The 22,643-nt window shown below is 35.4% G+C and overlaps 3 protein-coding genes and 2 non-coding genes across 5 annotated transcripts; 1 reads left to right on the top strand and 4 right to left on the bottom strand.

Moving 5' to 3' along the window:
• Positions 1 to 16: 16 nt before the first annotated feature.
• On the bottom strand, positions 17 to 911 carry LOC139089995 (pancreatic triacylglycerol lipase-like; the record flags this gene model as incomplete). The annotated part of the gene is made up of 2 exons (XM_070639663.1): positions 530 to 911; positions 17 to 125 (listed from the first exon to the last, which is right to left on the bottom strand). Coding segments are annotated over exons 1-2 (491 nt in total), but the record flags the coding sequence as incomplete, so codon positions are not given.
• An 866-nt stretch (positions 912 to 1,777) lies between these two features.
• Positions 1,778 to 1,849, top strand: TRNAH-GUG (transfer RNA histidin (anticodon GUG)). The gene has a single exon. It is a non-coding gene; the product is annotated as a tRNA-His (tRNA).
• Positions 1,850 to 2,960: 1,111 nt separating this feature from the next.
• LOC139091139 (RILP-like protein homolog) lies at positions 2,961 to 16,849 on the bottom strand. Its single transcript, XM_070641082.1, has 4 exons — positions 16,618 to 16,849; positions 6,047 to 6,205; positions 5,068 to 5,831; positions 2,961 to 4,719 (listed from the first exon to the last, which is right to left on the bottom strand). The coding sequence occupies exons 1-4, from the start codon at positions 16,759 to 16,761 to the stop codon at positions 4,611 to 4,613; spliced, it is 1,176 nt and encodes a 391-aa protein (XP_070497183.1). The 5' UTR covers positions 16,762 to 16,849; the 3' UTR covers positions 2,961 to 4,610.
• A 2,178-nt stretch (positions 16,850 to 19,027) lies between these two features.
• On the bottom strand, positions 19,028 to 20,545 carry LOC139089984 (uncharacterized). The gene is made up of 2 exons (XM_070639652.1): positions 19,570 to 20,545; positions 19,028 to 19,047 (listed from the first exon to the last, which is right to left on the bottom strand). The coding sequence occupies exons 1-2, from the start codon at positions 20,114 to 20,116 to the stop codon at positions 19,028 to 19,030; spliced, it is 567 nt and encodes a 188-aa protein (XP_070495753.1). The 5' UTR covers positions 20,117 to 20,545.
• A 998-nt stretch (positions 20,546 to 21,543) lies between these two features.
• Positions 21,544 to 21,616, bottom strand: TRNAV-AAC (transfer RNA valine (anticodon AAC)). Its single transcript has one exon. It is a non-coding gene; the product is annotated as a tRNA-Val (tRNA).
• Between the last annotated feature and the right edge of the window lie 1,027 nt (positions 21,617 to 22,643).

Raw genomic sequence — 22,643 nt, 5'->3', positions numbered from 1 at the left:
ATATGATGAATGAAGCCGTTTTGAATGAAGGAAGTCAAGGAATCGAGCAACTTCTTGACCTGCTGAACTTACTCGGTTCCTGGATGTGATGTAATTTGCACTGGCACCGACACTCCAATCGACGGCTAAATAAGTGAGATTGAGATTGATTAATTAGGGAATTTTAACTGAATTTCTGGAAGCTTGACTGTTGCTCTGACTGTTGCTCTGACTGTCTCTCTAACTGTCTGTTTGAATGTTTGTCTGACTGTTGCTCTGACGGTCCTAATTAATGTCGGTCTAAATGTCTGTCAGACTGTCGCTTTGGCTGTCTGTCTAACTGTTACTCTGACTGTCTCTCTAACTGTGACTCTGTCTGTCTGTCTGACTGTCGCTCTCACTGTATGTCTAACTGTCTGTCTGTCTGATTGTCACTGGAACTGTCTGTCTGATTATCGCTCTGTCAGTCTGACTGTCACTGAGACCATTACTACGACTGTGCTCTAACTGTTGCTTCAACTGTTGCACTACTTAACTACATATTACTCACCAATCACATTATGGTCACCCTGAGCCAAAAACTCATTCCTTGTAAAGACATTCTCAGTTGACATTGATGATGTTGTCCATCCATGGATTAAGACTCGAGTGCTTCCATTTCTGCGGAAATTTCCAAGACTCTGTACATTATATGTGATTCTTTGTCCATCAGTTGGATTTGATCTCGTATAAAGCAGGAAGAACATGTCAGCACTTGGATCAAAGAATGTTTCAGGCTCAACTTCAAGTGGATTTAAGTCAACAAGATGCATTCGTCCTTCACCATCGCGTGCTATTGTCCATCGTTCGTCGCCGTAGATTGAATTGTCTTGAACAGGAGCTGAATATGCTCCAACAATGGCAACAACTAAAATTAACAGAACGAGCTTCATGTCTAGTCAAAGAAATTTAAAGCAGTAATGAATTGACTGTTTTTTTGGACATTTTTATAGGCATATATTAATGCTGAGGACTTAAATAATTATCGATAAGGTAACTTAATTAATTAAATAGTTGATAAGAAATATATTATAGAAAATGGTAGAATGGACTAAGTCAAGTGATTTACACGTGAAAAGATATCAAGGAAGATTATAGTACAGAGAGAAAGAATTCAGGGCTTAAGAAGGTTTGGAGTTTGACAAATTAAGTCGTTTAGTCATTTTGTGTCATGGTCACATGGTCTCTTGGTTACATAGTCACATAGTCATTTAGTCATTTGGTCTCTTTGTCATTTGGTCTCTTTGTCACATTGTCACTTAGTCATTTTGTGTCTTTGTCACATGGTCACATAGTCGTTTGGTCTTTTTGTCATATGGTCATTTAGTCATTTGGTCTCTTTGTCACATGGTCACTTAGTCATTTGGTCTCTTTGTCATATGGTCAAATGTCAAATAGACACTTAGTCACATGGTCTCATGGCCTATCAGTCATTTAGTCTCGTTCATTTCATTTTTGGTCGTTTGGTTGTATGGTCACATGGTTACATGGTGTCTTGGTCTCTTTGCCATTTACTCATCTCATAGCATGTCACTTGGACTCTTTATTTGACTAAACATAGACAGCCATAAAACATCTTAACAATCACATTCTACTCAACAAGCAACAATTTCTCTAAAATCAGCAATTACCATCGACATCACTTCTTATTCAACATCTACTCAAGCATAACAACCAAAATACAATTCGTTCCAGTTGTGCTTTAAATAGCACAATAATCCAAAAGCATTCATCAGCAAGTAGCAATTGCCAACAGTAAGCCGTGATCGTCTAGTGGTTAGGACCCTACGTTGTGGCCGTAGTAACCCAGGTTCGAATCCTGGTCACGGCAAATTGTTATTTTTTTTTATTAAAAATTGATATTTTTTTTAATTTCACAACTTTTTTTTTATTGTTTTTTTATTAGTTTCAAAAGAAGTTTCTTTGCTGTTCAACAATTCTAGTAAATAAGTAAATTGGAGCAAATTTTATGTTTTATTTTATTTTTTGGTTTTCTATATAAAATCTCTTTTGATATTTTGGAATTATTGGAATTATAATAAAGATTTAAATGGAATTTTAAAAAATTCTTGAATTTTTAAATGATTTTATTAAAGTTTTTTAAATACTTTTGAATTTTTCAATCAAATTAAAAAATATAGAAATTTAAAAAAAAATTAAAAATTAAAAAATAATTTAAAGAAATTGAATTTTTTTTTAAAAAGCTCACAAAAATTGAAATTTTTAAATTTTTTTTTAAATTAAAAAAATAGAAAAAAAGAAAATTTAAAAAATCTAAGTTCCCTTTTCGACATAACTCACTGCTGAATAATTTAGATTTTTGTAAAATGTATTACAATACACATGGATATGATTATGAGGATAATTTTTAGTTTTATAGAAATTCAAGTTATTTTGTTATTTGATATTTGAATTTTAATTGATATTTTTCTACAGTCTCAACTTTTAACATTTTTTTCTTTTTTTTTTTTTGTAAAAAGACTTAGTATTGGAATTCCACAAATTTGACTTTTTTGAGGCTTCTTGACTCTTTTTTTCAATTACAAAAACAAGCTTTTGTACAGCAATTTTCATATTAAATCAGAAGCTTGGATTTCTATGTGAATTTTTGTTTTCTGTTGTTGATGTCTTCCTGTACTAAGTCTGTATAAAATGAAATTATGTTGTTGAATATTCAGAAATAAATTTGTCATTTAAATTTTAAAATATTTTTAAATTTTATAAGAAAATTTTCTATTTTTTCTACAGAATAATTTTAAATAAAATTTTTAAAAATTTTTAAAATTGAAAATTAATTTTAAAAAAAAATTAAATATGTATTCATTATTTGTTTGATTCCTAAAAAGTTTCTCTAAGAAATATGAATAAAATTCCTATTTTTTTTTTAATTAATTTATCGTCATATCAGATCTCTGGACCCACTAAGTTAGTTTTATATCTCATTCAGTATATGTAGAATAGACTAGATAGTTTAGAATTTTAAATGTATATGAATCATTCATTAATGGCGTCTATGATAATTTGCTTTTTGGACTCAATTTTACCAAATTTTGTATAATTCAGAACTCCAAATGATGAAATTGCAGGCCTTATTGTAACTTTAATGAATTTGATCTCTTATATCTCACAATAGGACGATATCTGTCAGATCTGCTTGATATTCGAAAATCTCTTGATGTCGACAATTTCTGCTTTTAAGACAACATATGATGGACGTCATTTATGAATGAATCCGAAACTAAAACTATTGATGAAAATTTTAATTAAGAAAATAATAAAAAGATTAAGTAGTTGACACAAATAGCACATATTGACTTAACAATCCAAAATCTAGGATCAGGTCGGCATGACTCTGACTAAGCCAGAAACACACTTGCTTGGAGACAGAACTTGGACTTGTGCTATTCGGGTGCTATTGTGATTAAAATTCGTTTAGTTTCTTTAAAAAGATGGTTTTTTTCGTATTGGCACTAAATTTCCATCATGATAGTGATAATGTTTATGATTTGAAGAAGAGTACAGGATTTAAAGGTTTAAAAATCAATCTCAATATTGGTGTCCATTATCAAAACTTTAAGTGATTCAGCTCGAATGAGACATGATGATCATTATAATACTATTAAAGCCTAGATCAGACTCGACCTATCTAAGACATTCCTAAATATTTTGTCTGAAATATCCGAACACTCTGGTATTAGTGTAGCCTTGCACCGACTTCACAGTTCTAGTGATATTGTATACCATACGTACATAGAGAGTACGATAACAGATAGACAAGTCGACAACATGTGGGACTCTCCGATTAATCGATGACATCCGGTTAGGAGTATTTAAGGAGACAGTTCACCTAGTATCGTTCTCAAATCATAAGAACTCTTGATTTCAATTCATTTTACAGTAACATAATGAACAGCATGTAACTCAAGCATTCACCTTCTGGAAGAATCAATCGCTTTAAAGCTGCCAATTGAAATATTTTTGTCTTTTTTCTGCTACTTTAATGTGTAACTTTTTAAATATATCTTTAATAATAATACTTGATCATGTTTTCTCATGATGATATTGAGTATTTGTCATAATTTACATATTTTGATGATGTTTTTTACTGTGACTAGCTTTAAGCTGGCCTTTATGGATCATTACTGGTGAAGTTATTGGGTTTCTTATTCCTGGTAAATTTGATGTTCAGGTGTTACATGTCTTACAGACCCTGTACGTTTCACACAGTCCTTGTTCGTTCCATACAGACCCTTATAAAGACTCATAAAGACTCGTTATGTCCCTTACAAACACGTTACGTCCTTTACAGATCAATTAAGTCCCTTACAGATCCATTAAGTTCTCTTACAGAGCATGTAACGTCCCCATACAGGCCATATTACGTCTAATAACAATCATCAGGTCCTTTAAAGGCCAATAAGCCTCTTTATGACCACTACGTCTCCTACCAACCTAACCTTCCTCTTAATCCACACCAAGAATCAACTTTCAACACCATAAATAGTCACCAAAAAACAATCATCATCAATCCTAAATCTACATCATAACAATAATTCTACAAAAAAAATTTTAAATTTTTTAATAAATTATCTTTAAATACTAATATCACTTTGCGGTCCCGATAGCGCCATTTTTGTCAAAGTGGAAATGGTAAATGATCGTGGAAATGCGGTGTCATTTTCAGAAAATAGTTTGCGGAAGCTAAAATGAAGAAGGAATGTTTTAAAGTTAGTTAAAATTTATGAATTGCTTTCAGAGTTGCAGAACAGGCTTGTGTGACTGATTTGTCACAGGTACAGCCTATCACAGTGTCACATTTGCCACAAGTGTCACAAGTGTGACAGGTGTCACAAGTATCACAAATGTCACATTTCACAAGTGTCACATGTTTCTCAAATGTCACATGTGTCACAGATGTCACAAGTATCACAAGTGTCACAGATGTCATAAGTGTCACAAGTGTCACAGGTGTCACAGATGTCACATGTGTCATAGCTGTCACAAATGTCACAGTCAGCCTGTTTTGCAACTCATATTTAATGTCCTTACAATTTCCTAATTCCCGATGACCCAGTCGATGACTTTTTCCATGGTGCATCACTCGGTTCCTGTGGTAATGGTCCTTGTACCGGAAGATCATATGGATCATAAATACTCTCAGTCATAATGGAAGATTGTGGAATTTCTGGTGACTTAATATCAGCCGTAGCTGTCGGTGGCGGTGGATTTGGTGGTCGGAAATTGACCAGTTCCTCCTCAAGGTCATTAACACGCTTTTTAAGGTCATTTCGTTCAGCCAGCACTTCCTTGAGTTCAGCAACTGTAAATCTTGGCTTGTGCTCCTCATCATCGACCGGCGACATTAGTTCCTCACTTTCCTTTTCAACAATACCAAGTTGCTTCTTTAACGACATCATTTCACGATGTTGATCCTGAATTTTTGCCAAAAAGTCAGCACGTTCCTCACATAATGTCTTTACTTGTGCCTGCATTATTTTTGATTTTCGTTTCGTTTCACATGATGTTGACTTTAGTCGTTCAATTTCTGACTTCATTGTGTCCATTAAGCAGCTCTTCTCCTCAATGTCCATTTCCTTATTCTTCATGTCTGTTCGTTGTTTGTCGACTTGCTCTTTAAGCTTTTGAATTAAATGAAAATCTTCAATTTGTGTACGATTTGGTGAATTGGCTTTTGATGGTGTTGATGTGTTGCGCTCCTTTTCCAGGCGACGATTTTCGTCTTGAAGGCGACTTATGGCTTCGAGGAGTTCGCGGGTCTCTTCGCGCCATGATTCTTCGATTGCTTCGAGTTCCTGGAATGATAAATTATTAGATATTGATCAATTTAAGCACTGAGACACAAGAAGAGACACAGAAAGACACAGGGAGACACAGGGAGACACTGAGAGACACAGAGAGACACAGAGAGACACAGAGAAACACAGAGAGACACAGAGGGACACAAGGAGACACATCCCCACTCAATTACCACTTCCTTCATACCCAATCACATAATCATCATCCTTACCTTCTCAAAACGCTTCCGTGACTCAGATCGTTCAACCTTTTCATTCTCTAATTTGAGAATTTTAGCATTTAAATCCTGTAGTTCACTTGCAACTATTTCACGTTCGCTGGCAAATGCCTCAAGCATTTCCAAAGCAGTAATGCATTTCGGAATTAATGACTGTAAAGAGAGTAAAAAAAAGGAAGTAAAGATTAATGACTATATATAGTAAGGTGGAACAAATTAAAATGTTGGAAGTGCTGAGTGGAATTGAAGTGGATTTTGAGGCTTATTTGTATTTAGATGTGGATGGCATGAGTGCAGTGGTGAGCAAAAAGTTTTTTGTTTCTCACCTCACTCACCTCACTCACCTCACTCACCTCACTCACCTCACTCACCTCATTCACCTCACTCACCTCACTCACCTCACTCACCTCACTCACCTCACTCACCTCACTCACCTCACTCACCTCACTCACCTCACTCACCTCACTCACCTCACTCACCTCACTCACCTCACTCACCTCACTCACCTCACTCTCACCTCACTCTCACCTGACTCACCTTATTCATCTGACTCACCTTATTGACCTCACTCACCTTACTCACCTTCACCTCATTCACCTTACTCACCACACTCTCACCTCACTTACTTCACTCTCACCTCACTCACCTCACTCTCACCTCACTCACCTCACTCTCACCTCACTCACCTCACTCTCACCTCACTCACCTTATTCACCTCATTCACCTTACTCACCTCATTCTCACCTCAATTGAGTCATCAACCTTGAAAATCAAGCAGATTCCAGATATCCCAGCAACATGTTCAATCCATAAAATTCACCACAAACCTCTTAAATATTCATCAAATATTCAACAGTCAAGCCCAGTCAAAACACATCATCGAGTCGATTCCGATAAATTTTTAATCAATTTTCATTCAAAAGCTTGCAATTTGCACATCGACCGACGGGGATCAATGAAAAAAATGCTTAAAAAATATTTCCATGACTTTACAGATAATTGCTGTGCAACTTTAATGAATACAGGCAGGCACATGAAGCTATTTTTAATTGATGACATTTTTTCAAGTCCATTTAATATTTTTCCAATTAATTTAATTAAATTTATTATGACTCAATTAAATATTTTTTTATATTTATGGGTGAATTGGTATTTTTAATGCTCAAAATGACCTTTAAATGGAGCAACAGAAATTGTTGTGGACAAAAATACATTCAGGCATCCGCAAAAATATGTCCAAAATATCTTCCATTTCAAACATTCTACGAGAAAAGTTTTACAAATTAAATTTATTTTTCCCAATTTCATTGTAAACATAAATGACATATAGTAAAAGGTAGGAATGGAGGGAAAGTAATGGAATGTCTGGGATTGATGTTTGTAGAGGTGTATTTAGGGGGTAGGAACTGTTTATCAACAGCATTTTATGAACATGTAGGAATTATAGTTGCTGAGAACATAGAATCACAGTTGACAGGTCTCCATTTTAGAGTCCAGACTTTAATGACGTCCAACTCCAATTTAGTCCGACTTCAATAGAGTCCATCGGAGTCAAACTACATTTAAGTCCAGATTCTAGACTATATTAACGACTCCAATGGACTAAATTGAAGACTCGCGCCATTCTCACTCTATTGGACCCTGTTAAAGTCCGGATTCCACTTGAGTCTGACTTTGGATTCCGATTGAGGTCCATTAGAGTCTGATTCTCGGAGTCTCTGTCAACTCTGCATAGAATATTAATTGTTCTTGGCCATAATTATGGAATAACGAGACAGGATTGAAGTTAAGGGTACTCGATGCCGAGACTAATATTTCTAGATCTCGGTCTTGCGATTTTAGTCCCTATACATAATTGGATTAGACTGAATTATTGGATTTGATGCATTAAAAGGACGCTAAAGCCCTCAACATTCCGAACTACCGAGTTTCTTCATACACACCTGAATTACAATAGAAAAAGGCCATTTAATGTTTATTGTTACAATTTGGTCAACTGTGTGTTCATTGTTACATTTTTATTACAAATGAGAAGGCAATAAAATGTGAGTTATGGATATACACAGAAGATTTTATTTGAAATAAATGAATGAAGCAATCCGAGCGGTACAGAAATCAAGAAATTTTCTTTTGGACTCCAATCTAAATTAAGAGCATTATGTAATGAGTGGCAACAGTCTGAGACCCTAAACCTTAACCGCGTTAAGCACCTTAGAAGGCAATGTCATCAGTATCTCAAGAACATAGTAAGCCAAGAGTAACGCTTTTGAGCATGCTCATCTAGTGTTTTTAAGGTTAGCAAGCTCTTGGACCATTCTCTTTGCTTATTATTGATTATAACTACCCCAAAAGACATTCTAATAATTTCACCAGCTACCCTTTGCATTCACGCTTCTTTTTTATTCATCTTTCCTATTGTAATCACAAAGTGACTCGTGTCTAATACCAAAAAAAAAACAGCATATTTGTCACTCGGTTAGTAGACATAGAAAGTTGTATGAGTAAACAGATTGATAGTGTCACATAAATTATTCTCAGATTACTCATCTACTATGATGATTTAGAGGGAAGTTTAGTAATATTACATGGTAGGAGCTGATTATTTTGTAGGAATTACTGGCACATATTAGTGATGCATAGTGGCATTTTATGATTGTTGTCAATGAATTGAGGGTTAGTGACTAACTAAGAGTAGCTGATGCTGAAACAGAGACCGGGACTTCACGGCAGATTTGACAGGACTTTGGAGTCCGGTCTCTACAGAGACTCTACTAGACATTGGAGTCCTTCCCACTCTGTTGCACGATAAGTTTCGGTCTTGGTCTCGGTCTCGAGAATTTGTCGTTAAAATTATGAATTTTTCCAATTTTTTAGATTCTTTTTGCAAATTTGTATTGTAAAAAATCCTAAAAATCACAATTTCTACAATTTTTAAGAGCAGTGACTGATTCATTGCCAGAATCTCATACAAAACCAAGAAATGCTCCAAATTTCCACAAAGCATTTGACCCAAAAATACATTTTACATTTACAGCTTCACATTACTTCTCCCATTCCCTCCTGATATTCCTCAATTTTCAGCTTCCCATGGCTTCCGTTCTTGTATTAAAAAAAGGAATTGGGTGTTTATAATAAAGATGATCCCTAAATCACATCATCATAACATTTATCAATTCCCTCAAAAAATCATCCAATTTACTATCAAACATACAAAAAATTACTCAAAAACTGACACAAAAGGCATTCGATGAGAAATAACTTATCATTTCACTTCTCTTCCCTCACTTTATTATTGTAATATCAAATCATATTTTATTTTCCATTTCAATTTCCACATTCTTCATAAAATATATCATTGAAAATCATAAATAAATATTGATGCTTAGATGTTATTGATACTTCAAAATGGATGAACTTGGGATTAGATATAGGAATATGATAGGAAAGAATACGGAATTTTGGAAGGGGAATTTTTGATGAAATTTTGGGATTTTGGAGCTAAGTTTTGATTAATTTTTAGTGCATTTTGGAGATTTATGGGGGATTGTTTGGGGCTGTGAGTCTACATTGGATGGGAAATGATCAGAAAATGGTGAAAATGGTGGAAATTGTGACCCAATGCTGGCTTAACTTTGGAATTGAAGCCGATTTTTGTGAAAAAAGTGTTTAAATTTAGTCAAAATGTGCCAAAATGTGCCAAAATGGCCAAAAACTTCACAAAAACCGACAAAAAATGCACGAAAATCCACAAAATTTATCTATAAATCCATGAAATTGACTAAAAATGTACAAAATTATTAAAAAATTTACAAAAATTGCTCAAAGTTCAAAAAAAAAATTAACAAAAATTGCCAAAAAATTCATAAAAATCACCAAAAATTGCACAAAAATGCCAAAATTGATGAAACTTGAGCAGGCACAAAGCACAAAAATGAGACGGTGGAACTAAGATTTAATGCTTAATTCCCTAAATCCCCCCATACCCCAACTCTCATCCCAGCCACCATCTTCTTTCCGCATCCACCTACACCCCAAAATACCCAAAAAAATTAATAAAAATTTACTCCTAAAATAACAGAAAAAAAATTCACTTCCATCAGCACATCCATCAACAGCAGGTCCTATTAAATATTACACAAATTTCATTAACATCAGCATCCACAACAAGCCTCAAGTGCGGTCCCAAAAAATAATAATATAAAAATATTCATTAATCTTTATTCTCATGAAATTTAAAGGATATCCAACACAAAAAAAATCGCTGATAATTTTTCATACCTAAATGAAGAAAAATTGCAAAAAATGTTTTACATCTGCATTGACTGTATATCCTTGACATTCACTGAGAAATGATAAAGATTGCGTCATTGCAAAATGTGAGCCTTTTTTACTGTTGGATGGTAAAAATAAACTTTTTTGTTTTGTATTGTTCTTGACTTTATGAATGGGTGACTTGATGTTGAGGTGTGGATGATGTTCGAGGGGTTGTGACTTTTGGGGATGTTGAGGTAATTTGGATTGACTCACTTATTGCGTAGCTTTCTTAGGGATGAGTGTGTGGGCAACAAACCTTTTTAATCGCTGCACTTGCTTCAATCTAGAAATTGGCAAGCAAAAGCCAGCGATAGCGTAACTTTCAGGCGACATACGAGTCCTTATCATATCAACATAACTGTATGTGATGACTGAGGAATCTGTATCTGGTGGTACTCGAATCAACGTACTCACACAAGAATATGGTTTGATTATCCATATTCCGCTCGGCTCATACACTAAGCTGACTTCAGCGTTGTCGGTGATCTTCTTTGAGAGTCTCACTCCAATGGAGTCCTGACTAAAGGTTTCTGATATCGACAATGAGACCGAGACTTTCTGAGTAGATTTCGGAAAACTCTAGTCCTGACTCCGTTGGACTCGAACTTTGGCATCCGATTTTGATCCAATTGGAGTCCGATTCCCGGAGTCCTTGATAACTCTGACTGAGCTTTCGATGACCTATCACATTGATCTATTCAATTTCATCTATTTAATATTTTTACCACTATGGATCATACAGATGATACGTGATACGTCCATCAAGTCATATCCCAACCCCCAAAATTCCAACCAACCCTACATTCTTTAATTAACTACTTCTCTTAATTAACTACATTATTTAAAATAGCCACAAAACTCCTCTACAGTAACTAAACCTTGCAAAACTTCTACTTCTCCATTTCACTCTCTACAATTCTATGATTATTTATATCAGTGATGGACAACCTTTTATTCTTCGCGGCACGTTACTGTTGAATCTTGATCAGAACCGCACATTCAATTCAATTCATGGAATTTCCAAAAAAAAGGTATTCCTTCATATAAGTGTCCCGCGTCACTCAGGTTGCCCATCACTGATTATGTATATGAAAACAACATCCATTTGTAGTTCATGCTGGAAAAAGTTTTGTGAAGGAATTAAAACGAAGGTTGAATGAAAATATTTTGTGTGCTTGTTGTGGAATTTTTTTATAGTTTTGGTTGAGAAAACAATCTGGGACTTAGGCATGCATGCAATTATTTTGATAGGTTTTGTTTTTGTATTTTTTGGATGTTTTTGTTGAAATTGGCTGGTTTTTGGAATTTTGTGAGCTGATTTAGACTAGATACTGAGAGATTTAGAAGATGCTGGATTCTTATTGGATACTGAGCGACATAAATAAAGAAGCTTCCGTTAGGTAGCTTCTGAGGATCGGCTAAAGCTCTCCAAATGGCATCCAACTTCATATTATATTCATATGACTGTCAATGGACCTCCAAGTGGTCAAAAAGCCATAAGAATGACTTAAAATGATCAAATTCCCGACCAGCACACAATGTTCCCAAAGACACAGCATCGTCGTCGCTTAAACATTGAGATGAGAAGTTGACCTTGACGGTACCTTGCAAAAGCGTATTTAGAGGACAGGATGAGAGGTATCGAGAGTACCTGGACTCCACCAGACTCTAAATGGACTTCAACAGAGTCCTGCCAACCCCCTGCTCCGGAGTAAACAACTCAACCCCCACAACCTCCACAACTCCTTTAACAATTCCATTCAATTTACATAAAAATAATCAAGCAACTGCTTCCCAACATCACAGAATCCATACATTCATGCATCATAAGTATGGAAGCTCGAAAAGTGTCAATCCAAGTGTCATCATTACACGACTGTTCAGACAAGAAGTGATGAAGGCATTTAGTTATACACACAGCGATGTCCAACAGCGAAGAAGTAAATGAAATGTCTTAATGATTGATGTGATGTTGAGGGTTATGAGTTGGGTGGCTGGGAAAATTTTCCATGATTTTTCACGAGTTTTCGATCAATTTTCCTAGTTTTCCCCGGATTCTTCATAAATTATTCCGGATTTTTCCAAATTTCCACAGAATTTTCCGTTAATTTTTCAAATTTTCACGATTTTTCACCAAATTTCTTCGTTAATTAACCGAATTTTACGATTTTTTTAAGGAATTTTTCCATATTTTCTATGGATTTTCTCCATTTTTCACAAATTTTCCCCACAATTTCCTAAATTTTCCGGAATTTTACAAACTTTTTCCGAATTTTCCAATATTTTCATGATTTTCCACAAAGTTTTCCTTTAATTTTCCAAAGTTTTCCCAAAATTTTCCCAAAAATTCCTAACAATTTCCCAAAATTTTCCTTCAACCTTCCTATAGCCACCCCATTAAGCCATCCATATCAAGTCTAAAGGTTGTATCTATCAGACGTACGTAAACAGTGCAACAATGTAGACATGAAAGTGACAAGAATGAAAATGAAAAATTGTCTCGTAATAGACTTAGCAAGCTGTTCGTGAGGTAAATGCTAAAGATTGTTATTAGCAAATAAGGAAGAAAATATTTCCGATGTGGATTAAGTTAGTGTTTGTGACATAAAGGAAGTTACTGTTGATGACTTTGAATGTAAGCGTGTTATGTGATTTGGAATGTAATGGATTAGGAGGAATTGGGGGTTAAGGGATGTTATGGGTTGGTTAAGGGTTGTCTTTGGTATTGATTTGTGATTTTCTGGTAGAGGATCTTCTATATACCGTATACCATTTAACATATCCTCTATACCCAGCACCCTATACTTAGGGTGGCCTAGGGGTAAAAAATCGGTACATTTTGAGGCTTTGTAAGGACACAACAGCAAGGTTGAAAAGTATAGCAGTGTCCCGGCAAAAATACAGTAGTTGGCCGCCCTTTTTGTACCCTTCACACGCAAAACCCCTTCATTGCACCTCAACCTACGCCAAAAAATGCCCCCTCATTCCTCCAAATGCCCCCTCATCTTCTTACCCCTCCCCAAATTCCTGCAATCAATTCTAATTCCAATTAAATACATCTCATAAAAATTAAATTTAATCATCGAGTCTAATTAAATCATTTGCACATCACAACATTGATTACTAAGTCACGATATGACTAACAAAGCATAAATGATGCGATAATTAAAAAGAGCTGATGAGAAATAGCGGTTGAATGGAGGATGATTTGGAAGTTGTGTAATGGGTAAGGAATGTTACTTACTTACTTACTTACTTCCTTGGCTGGAGCACATGAGGGCTCATTGCCGCGCGTAAGGATTGTTTAAAGACAGCTCTATCCTTCGAATATTCGGTTAAGGGATTTGGGTAGGATTAGTAAGTTTGTCATGGAATAGGCATTGTGGCTCATGACTATGCTGTACAGGGCGTACCCTAATAGGGAAAGTGACCACTTTTAAGTACCATAAGGATCATTCAAGATATCACGCGGTAGACCCAAGAATTCATGGAAAGAAGCTGTCGATAGAGTTGGAATTGGTAATTGGCAGACGGAAGTCAGTGATAGAGCCAGCTTCAGAAGCCGTCTGAGGGAAGCCATGAATCACACTTGATCTGTACGGTCAGCGAAGTAAGTAAGTAAGTAAGGGACGTTCTGTATCATGAAAGACCAAGCTACGTACCGGGATATGTCTATTAAAAGATAGAGTAAAAGCCTATACAAACCACCTTGCCTGAAGGGTTGCAGCCCCACAATCAGACTAGGAATGGTAAGGCTTGCAACCGACCATTTCCGAAATTAACTTGTACAAAGAAAGCAACATAAGGTGCAGTAAGTAATTAGGAGCAACAATGAGGTGGAATGGCGTGAGGTCAATTTCAACCATTTCCCTAACTTTCGTACAGTCCCCATTTCTTGTTTACGAATCAACAACAAAAAAAGACTCATGTTGACTTAATCGCAATCTTGTTTAATTAAATGATGTAGCCGGCGGATTGTGAGGAATGAGAATTAAGGAAATGCGGGATGTTGTGGGACGAGAAATGGAAGTGAAAAATGATTTTGTGGATTTATGTTTACGGACTTGATTTATTGGCTGTGTTTTGAAGGAGAAAATTTTGTTGTGGTCAAGAATGGATAATTAATGGATAAATAATGAGTTGAGTTTGGTTGTTTCCTATAAATCACTTAAATTGAGGTTTGATAAGGTAAATGAGACACCTGAAATGTTTTTTGGGGTAAATTGGCATTGAGTCAAGGATTGGATTGACATTTTTAATGGAAATTATGGTTTTATGGTCAATTTTTGACTGTCCCGGACGACACAAGCCGGTTTATCAATACATAATCCAGCATCAGGTCGGTATGACTCTGATAAAGCAGCAAGTCAAGTTTCTTTGAATTAAGTTGACTTTGAAGTAGATTTGACTGACTTGAGTTAAGTATACTTGAGTCAAATCGACTTGACTTGAGTAAGCTTGATTCAAGTTCATTAAAATCAAGTCAAGTTGATTCAGGTCTACTTAAGTCAAGTCTACATAAGTCAAGTCTACTTAAGTCAAACCTACTTGAGTGTCAAGTCTAATTGATATAATTCTGCTTGATTCAAGTCTACTTGAATCAAGTCTATTAAAATAATATCTCCTAATCGAGTCTGCTTGAGTAAAGCTTACTTGAGTCAAGTTCATTAAAATCATGTCTACTTGCATCAAGCCTTACTTGAGTCATTCCGAGACATCTTCTTAATATTCTAGAAATTAGATCTTTCTACATCACTTCCATATCAATCATCATCTTCTTCCAAAATCCATCCAAGTCTCATGTGTATGCTGATAATTTATTAATAGTTATGATAAGGAATATTTATGTGATGTAGCAGAGCTGAATGCCTCTTATGGACTATTTTTAAACATTTCTTTTTGTTCATTATTGCCTGCATAAATTATTCACAATCATGTCTTATTCCTTCAAAAATAAGAAGAAGCTTTTCTTTAGGCTTTATATGATTATTGTAAGAACAAATTTTTTGATGCTTCAGGACTGATTGTATCTAGCTGTGACATTAACAAGGATAAAGGAACGATGACAAAGGAATTGGATTGGAAAATTTGTCCAAAATTGCTTTTGTCAGTGGAATTTTCCATGATATTATTGAGTTTGTGATTAGTTCTGTCAAATCCAAACCCTTCTGAACCCCTCTCATCTATTCAGGCATGTAGCTGGATTTGTGGCGATTTCTACGCTGTATAATTTCCAGGATAGTCAATAATTGACTATCTTACTGATTTATACAGCCATTGCACCAGACATCCAAAAACTCCCATCCCATCCTAATTGCGTAACTCAATAACTTAACATCCCTCCCTTACCCAAAACTAATGCAAAACAATCACCACAAAAATTTCCATATCCAGTCATCAACATTTTCCCCAAAAAAAACATAAAAGTAAATTCCGGTCGATAAAAAATGAAATTTTTTATTTGTCGTGACACATTTAAACAAATTATTAAAAAACTTTCCTTATCTCCATTTGCACAGACACAATCTGTCAGACTTCATCACACAGAAAAAGCAGCTTTTTTCATTGTATGGGATGATGTAAGGGGAAGGGAGAGAAGGGGAGTGGGATGAAGGGAGAAGGGAAGGGAAGGGGGACAAGGGAAGGAAGGGGAGGAGGAATTAGGGGGTGAGTGGTTGAGGAATTGGGGAGTTGGGGTTCGAGGAGAGGGAGGGAGGGAGTTTCGTTTGGGGTTGGGGGAGGGAGGGAGTTAGGGTTGGTTGGGGCTAAATGGGAGTAGTAAGGGACTAGGGCAGTGGGAAAGAGGGAGTGGAAGAGTTAGAGAATGGCATTGAGAGAGAAACAGTGTGGGGAGGGAGGGAATTTTGAGTTGGGGAAGTGAGGAGGAAAGAGGGGGAAGGAGAATGTTAGGGGAGTGAGGTTATGATTGGATAATGTATAAGAGAGTTAAAGTTCCCTAATATAATCGTATTCCACTCTCCGTCTAGTTCAGTATTAGACAGCATGTGATCAATAAACTTGAAAATGTCATAAACCGTATGCCGTGTGCAGTTTTGGTCGAACCTTACACCACCAATATGTGCCATAACAACCATAAGGTTGTCCACCCCTTGGTCTAACACAATTACTTTTTCGGATATTTGAATATAAAATTGTTCCTTAATATGTTGAGCACTTCCATAAATTCCACTAAATCAATTCCGTCACACACACACACACACACAGTCACACAATAATAAAGATTCCCTTACCTTCACCGTGTCGGTTCCATATGCATCAATAATTTTTTCACATTCTTTACCAATGTCACTTGCTAAATCATATACATCAACCACAGATATTTCTTGTATTGAATTATTTGCTGATTCACTCATTTGGATGAAATTTCGAGGCATTTAAAGACCGAACTTTTTTGGCTTTTTTTCACTTTTTTTGAATTTTTGAAAAATTGCTTTTTAAATTAATAAATTAAAATAAAAGACTTTTGCTCACTTACGCGGCCGTAAACAAATGATGACTCAGACTGAAAAATTTGTTTCTCAATAAAAAAAAATGTTCTTTTTTGTCTTGATTTAAAAAAGAGAGGAATTGAGTGAGAGAGAGAATAGAACAATGAGAGAATTGCTCAAAGGATGGACACTGATGTTGAAAAAGTTGAAAATGTTGAAAATGTTGAAAATGTTGGAAAATGTTAAAAAATGTTGAAAAATGTTGAAAATGTTGAAAATGTTGAAAATGTTGAAAATGTTGAAAATGTTGAAAATGTTGAAAATGTTGAAAATGTTGAAAATGTTGAGAATGTTGAGAATGTTGAAAATGTTGAGAGAATGGTGAAAATGTTGAAAATGACCAAATTGACCAAATTAACCAAATTGATCTAAATTGACAAAATTTACCAAATTTACCAAATTGACCAAACTGACCAAATTGACCAAACTGACCAAATTGGCAAAATTGACATAATTGACAAAATTGAGAAAATTGACAAAGTTGACAAAATTGACAAAATTGAAAGATGTTGAGTATGGTGAAAATGTTGAATATGGTGAAAATGTTGAAAATGTTGACAAAATTGATCAAATTGACCAAATTGACTAAATTGACTCAAATTTGACCAAAAATGACAAAATTGACAAAAATATCAAAAATATTGAAAAGTGTTTAAAATGTTGAATAAGTTGAATATGGTGAAAATGTTGAAATTTTTTAAAGATCGAAAAAAAAATCCGACAAAACAACAAAATTCTTCCCATCCTTGCCAACAATCAATTCATCTCCCAACTTCTGCGCATGACGTCCATAAAATGTGCAATTTTCTCTCATTTTTTTCAACTCACAGCTGCTTTTCGAGAGCAGAAGCAACAGAAAAATTCTAACAAAAAAATTCTCTCCGACATGACAATCTCATTAAGCACAGCTACATATGTCCGAAAGAGACAAAAAAAAAGTCCAATAAAATGCAATTCTGAGATGAAAATAACAAAATTTTAATGACGTCAGCCATGAAAACTTGCAGGTTTATTTTGTTTACCTGTCGTCAGCATGAAGCCGCACACACATTTTAAGTTTATGGGAAAAGTGTAATTAAAGGATGTGACACGTGATTTTTGTCACGTGGTTATTAATGGAAAAAATTGCTGAATTTTGATGATTTTTGAATAAAATTTGAATATTTTGACTATTAATTGAGTCAGAATTGTGGTTACTTGGACAGAACTTAAGAGTTGGCAGGCAACTTAGCATGAATAAGCTTGAAATAGCGTGACAAAGCTTCGTTCTTTAATTTGTAAATAAAGCTCAGCCGTCTGCTGTTCAAGGTACAATCAACTCTAATATGTCTAGCTTGGACACAAGGATCTTAGCTCTTAAGTAGACATCCAACACTGCCCTATCGACTGTCAATCATTACAGCCATAGACACCTGAAAGTTCAAATTAGCTCCTAATTACAATTAAAGGACACAACACAAATTACTAATTACAAAACTAATTTTATTTAAGATTATTAAAAGTCAGTGCTGCTCGGTGTTTTTTTGTACTTTTGGTTCATCCTTGTATCTATCATCATCTACTTGATATTGGACTGGAATGGACTTGATTGACTCGATGTTTTTGATGGACTCGATGGACTTGATGGACTTGAATTGGATGAATCACGTGAACATTGCATGACTGGACTCAACATGACTTTAATCTTTAATTACTCAACATTATTATATTCATCATATTTATTCTTATTATCTATGCTATTCATATTATTGTATCATATTGCTTACTTACTTACTCATTTATGAATTATTTATGGGATGTGTAATGCTTTGTAGTCATAAATGGTGATTATGCGGGTATATGTGGGTGAATGTGGTTTGGTAGTTATTTGGTTGCTTAAGCTTAAATCCTCTTTCACTCCTCTCCTTTGGTACTTCCTGCTCCCCTTCTCCCCTCCTTCTTGCTCCCCTGCTTCCCTCCTCTTCTTCGCCTTTTACCCTTACCCCTGCTCCCTCCTGCTTCCTCCTGCTGCTTCATTCCTCTTTACCTCTCCCTTCTCCTTTACCTCCTCCCCTTCTCCTCTTCTCCTTCAATCTTCCTCCCTCTCTTTCACCCCGTCTCCCCTTCTTGCCTTCTCCTTAACCCTTCCCCCTTCTCCCCTTCAAACTTAAAATCACATGAAATTTCTATAAACTGTAAATAAAAAAAGAAAAAAATGTAAAATTAATCTTAAGAATTCAAAAGAAAAAAGTAATTAATAATTGGAACCGTTCAACAGTTACGTAACGCGAAAAATCTACCATTTGACCCCTCCTACCCTATCTTCTCTATAGCAAAGTCGACCCTAATCTTCAAAATCCGTTCTTCATCATTTAACTGCGTGACGTAAATGTTAAACGGCCTTTATCATATTAAATCAGTGTTGTTTAAACGTATGATACACCATGACACACCATGCCACATCATAAAACACCATGACACATCATGACACAACCATGACACACCCAGGCATACCATGACACACCTTAGTGGTCAATCCACGACACACAATTTGAACAACATTGAATGAAACTAAACCACACGAATTCTGTAAAGCACTAAGCCTTAAATTCATCTACAATTACATTTACGGTATCCTTCGAATGTCCGAATTTCCCATTCTCGATTCCCGAAATCTCTTAAGTACAGGAATTCTAGAAACTGTTGTAAACACACCTGCTGGTTCACAATCAACATTATCGTAAATGACATCAATATCGTCAGTCAATCCATCATTAAACTCATCATAGTAAATGTCTTCTGTATTGCTGTAAATGACATCATCCGGTGGTGGTGGATAGTTGAAGTCATTCAACTGTTGCTGTGGATTTACATTCGAATCATCAAATTCGGGTTTGTCATAAATCTGCGACTCATAATGACTGGCTGGCTTGTGGATGTTGCTGTAATTCACATTGGTTGTTTTGGGTAACGTGCCACATGCTGAATTTTGGAACTGACTTGAATACTGTCGACCGCCAATTGAACCTGCTTTCGTTGAGTCACTGTCGATGTTGCGGTACCTGACGGATGTCTCATTGGACTTGATTGCTGATGTCATTTCAATTTCCTCATGTTGTGGCTTTATGTGACGTGCTGATCGCGTACCAGAGCACCATTTACAGATGATCATGAGCTTTAGTGCCACAAATAGTCCAAACATTGAGTACATACAGATTTTAAGGATGTCCATCTGACTTTTGAGTGACTCAAATTGTGTCATGTAATTTTCGTCATTTTCCCTCAATTTTGCACGTCTTTTAAGCAGTTGAAGCTTCGCATCAAAGTACTCGATGATGTCATTTAGGTATGTGACCTTGCCGTTCAGCTCGATGATTTTTATGCCTTGAATGTTGATGATTTCGAGTAGTTTTGACTCATTTTTTACAGCTATGTCATGGATGTCGGTACGGGATGTATTAATCCTCTGATTTAAATACTCTAACTGCTTTATGAATCCTGCATGTACTGTACTGAGCTGTGTGTAGCACTCGTTGCTGTCTTCTTTAAATTGATTGATTTCTGTTGCTGTGTGGTTCCATAAAGTTGATGATTTTGTGTCTTGTTCTGTGAGTTGTTGGGATAGTCTGGTGATTTTTAAGGTGATGTCTTCACAGGACTGTGCTGATATGGAGTTAGGGGTTGTAAGGTGTTGTAGTGTCAAGCTAGATTTATGAGGTAAAATATGAAATATTAAAAATTGCGATTTAATTGTTTAATAATAGGATTTATTTAAAATTGTAAAGAAACTGCAGCTTTGGAGCTTTGGGCGAACTTTAAGGCAGAGTTGGCAGGACTTTTGGGTGTCTGGGCTCACTATTGAGGACCTCAAGTATGAAGTCGCTTCTATTGAAGTGCTAACTACACTTTAGTCCATTAAGGAAGCGACTTCATACTTGAGGTCCTCAAAAGTGGCATCGGACATCCAAAAGTCCTGCCAACTCTGCTGTAAGGCATAGTTAAACACTGCAGGAATTGCTACCCAATTCTTGGCTGTACCCGCTTCAATACTCACATCAGAATAATCAAATTCATCTCTTTTTATTGGTTGACCATTTAATTTAACTTTAGTTCCAACCGTCTTTCATTGTAAGAATTAAATGAATAAATTTTATTCTTAATTTCTTCATATTTTATACAATAAAAAATTAGATGTACTTGCTCATAATTTGTGTGAATAATGCTATGATTAAGCTTGATTGTTGACATAGTCACACAGTTTAATACGATTAATATATGAATTTATTGATCAATCCAAAATCTGACCCTAGGACGGTGCGACATTAACTTGATATTGGATTCGGCTTAGATCTGCCAATACCCGATATCAAATGCCATATTATCTCTATCAACATCTTAACCATATACGATACCAAATTCCATATAAGCAACCTGTCTTCGTCATGTGAAATACTGTCTTAAATTTCTGCACAGTCAAATTTAAAGACCTTTATTAAAAGAGCATCGACAGATCTTATACAAATCTAATAAAGGCGGGTATTATGCTTTATACGAACACGTTCAAATTGATACAGAAAGGAAGACAAAGAAGAAATACAGCATGATGATCATTAAGTTCTATACCATTTATTAATTAATTAAAATACAAAAAAAAAAAATATTTAAAAAATCATCAAAAAAAGAAAGCATTGTTTTCGCCCGGTCTCGAACCGGGGACCTCGAGTGTGTTAGACTCGCGTGATAACCCCTACACTACGAAAACGTACAGCTTTCACATCCATTGAGACAAATGCTCATGAACATTGATTTATTTCTGTTTTGCAAATTTGCTTTCTCTTTTTTATTAAAAATCATTTGAATTTTGAGCATAAAAGATGTGATGTTGAGGTAGGGTATGGATGTGGCTGTGAATGATCGAGACATGGGAGATTGTAGAAATATGAATTTAAATTGGAATAGAAAGGCTTTATGAATTTGGATCAAGCAATGAGATTTAAATTATATTTATGGATTTTAAAATGGATAAAGTTGTGGATTTTTGGTGGATTAAACGATTTATGCTGATAAGGAAGGTATTCTAGGTAAAAAAATGATTTAAATTGTCATTTATACGAGAATTAGCGATACTTAGGATTGCATGCCTCTATTAGAGTCCGGACGCAACTGGTTGACTCCATTGGAGTCATCCGTCCTCAGTCCTCAGTCCACAGTCTCACTCCCAGCATCGGTAACCCTTAATTTTTATGCATTAATTAATTCATTAATTTACTGTTAAAATTTTAATTAATTTTAAAATTCATGTTCATCTTGGTTGTTCTGGTATCTCAAGAATATAGGCTTTTCGTCATTATTGGCATCAGTTTGCTTATCCTTTGTGGATTTAGAATTGAATCTCTTTGGTTTGCTGGTATCTAAAAATTGGATATGATATTAGGAATTGTGGAATATATAAAGAGTCGTATAAGGAGTCGTTCACTCATTAACACACTAACGCCACGCCCTCCACCCTCAATATGAGCTGTACTTAATGCCTGAACGACCCCCTAATTATCGGATCCACCCTAAGTCCATAAAATACTCACTTTTCTTCTTCTTCTTCCTAGTTTCCTGCTTCTTATCAACTGCAGCATTCACATCCTTCTGATCAATATTATCAACTGATGCTTCATAGTCACGTTTAGGTACTGCTGGATTGTCACGACCGGGTCTTACTTCTGATGAAACTAACTTTGCTGTTTCCTGTGATTCACAATTTTTATCGAGCTGTCTGGCAACAATCAGCTTCAAAA

Source organism: Chironomus tepperi, unplaced genomic scaffold (genome assembly GCF_022539635.2).
Source record: "Chironomus tepperi strain 1889 unplaced genomic scaffold, CSIRO-AGI_Ctep_v1 contig_13, whole genome shotgun sequence".
In the NCBI taxonomy this organism is placed as follows: Eukaryota; Metazoa; Arthropoda; class Insecta; order Diptera; family Chironomidae; genus Chironomus; species Chironomus tepperi.
This window is presented reverse-complemented; position numbering and strand designations above follow the sequence as displayed.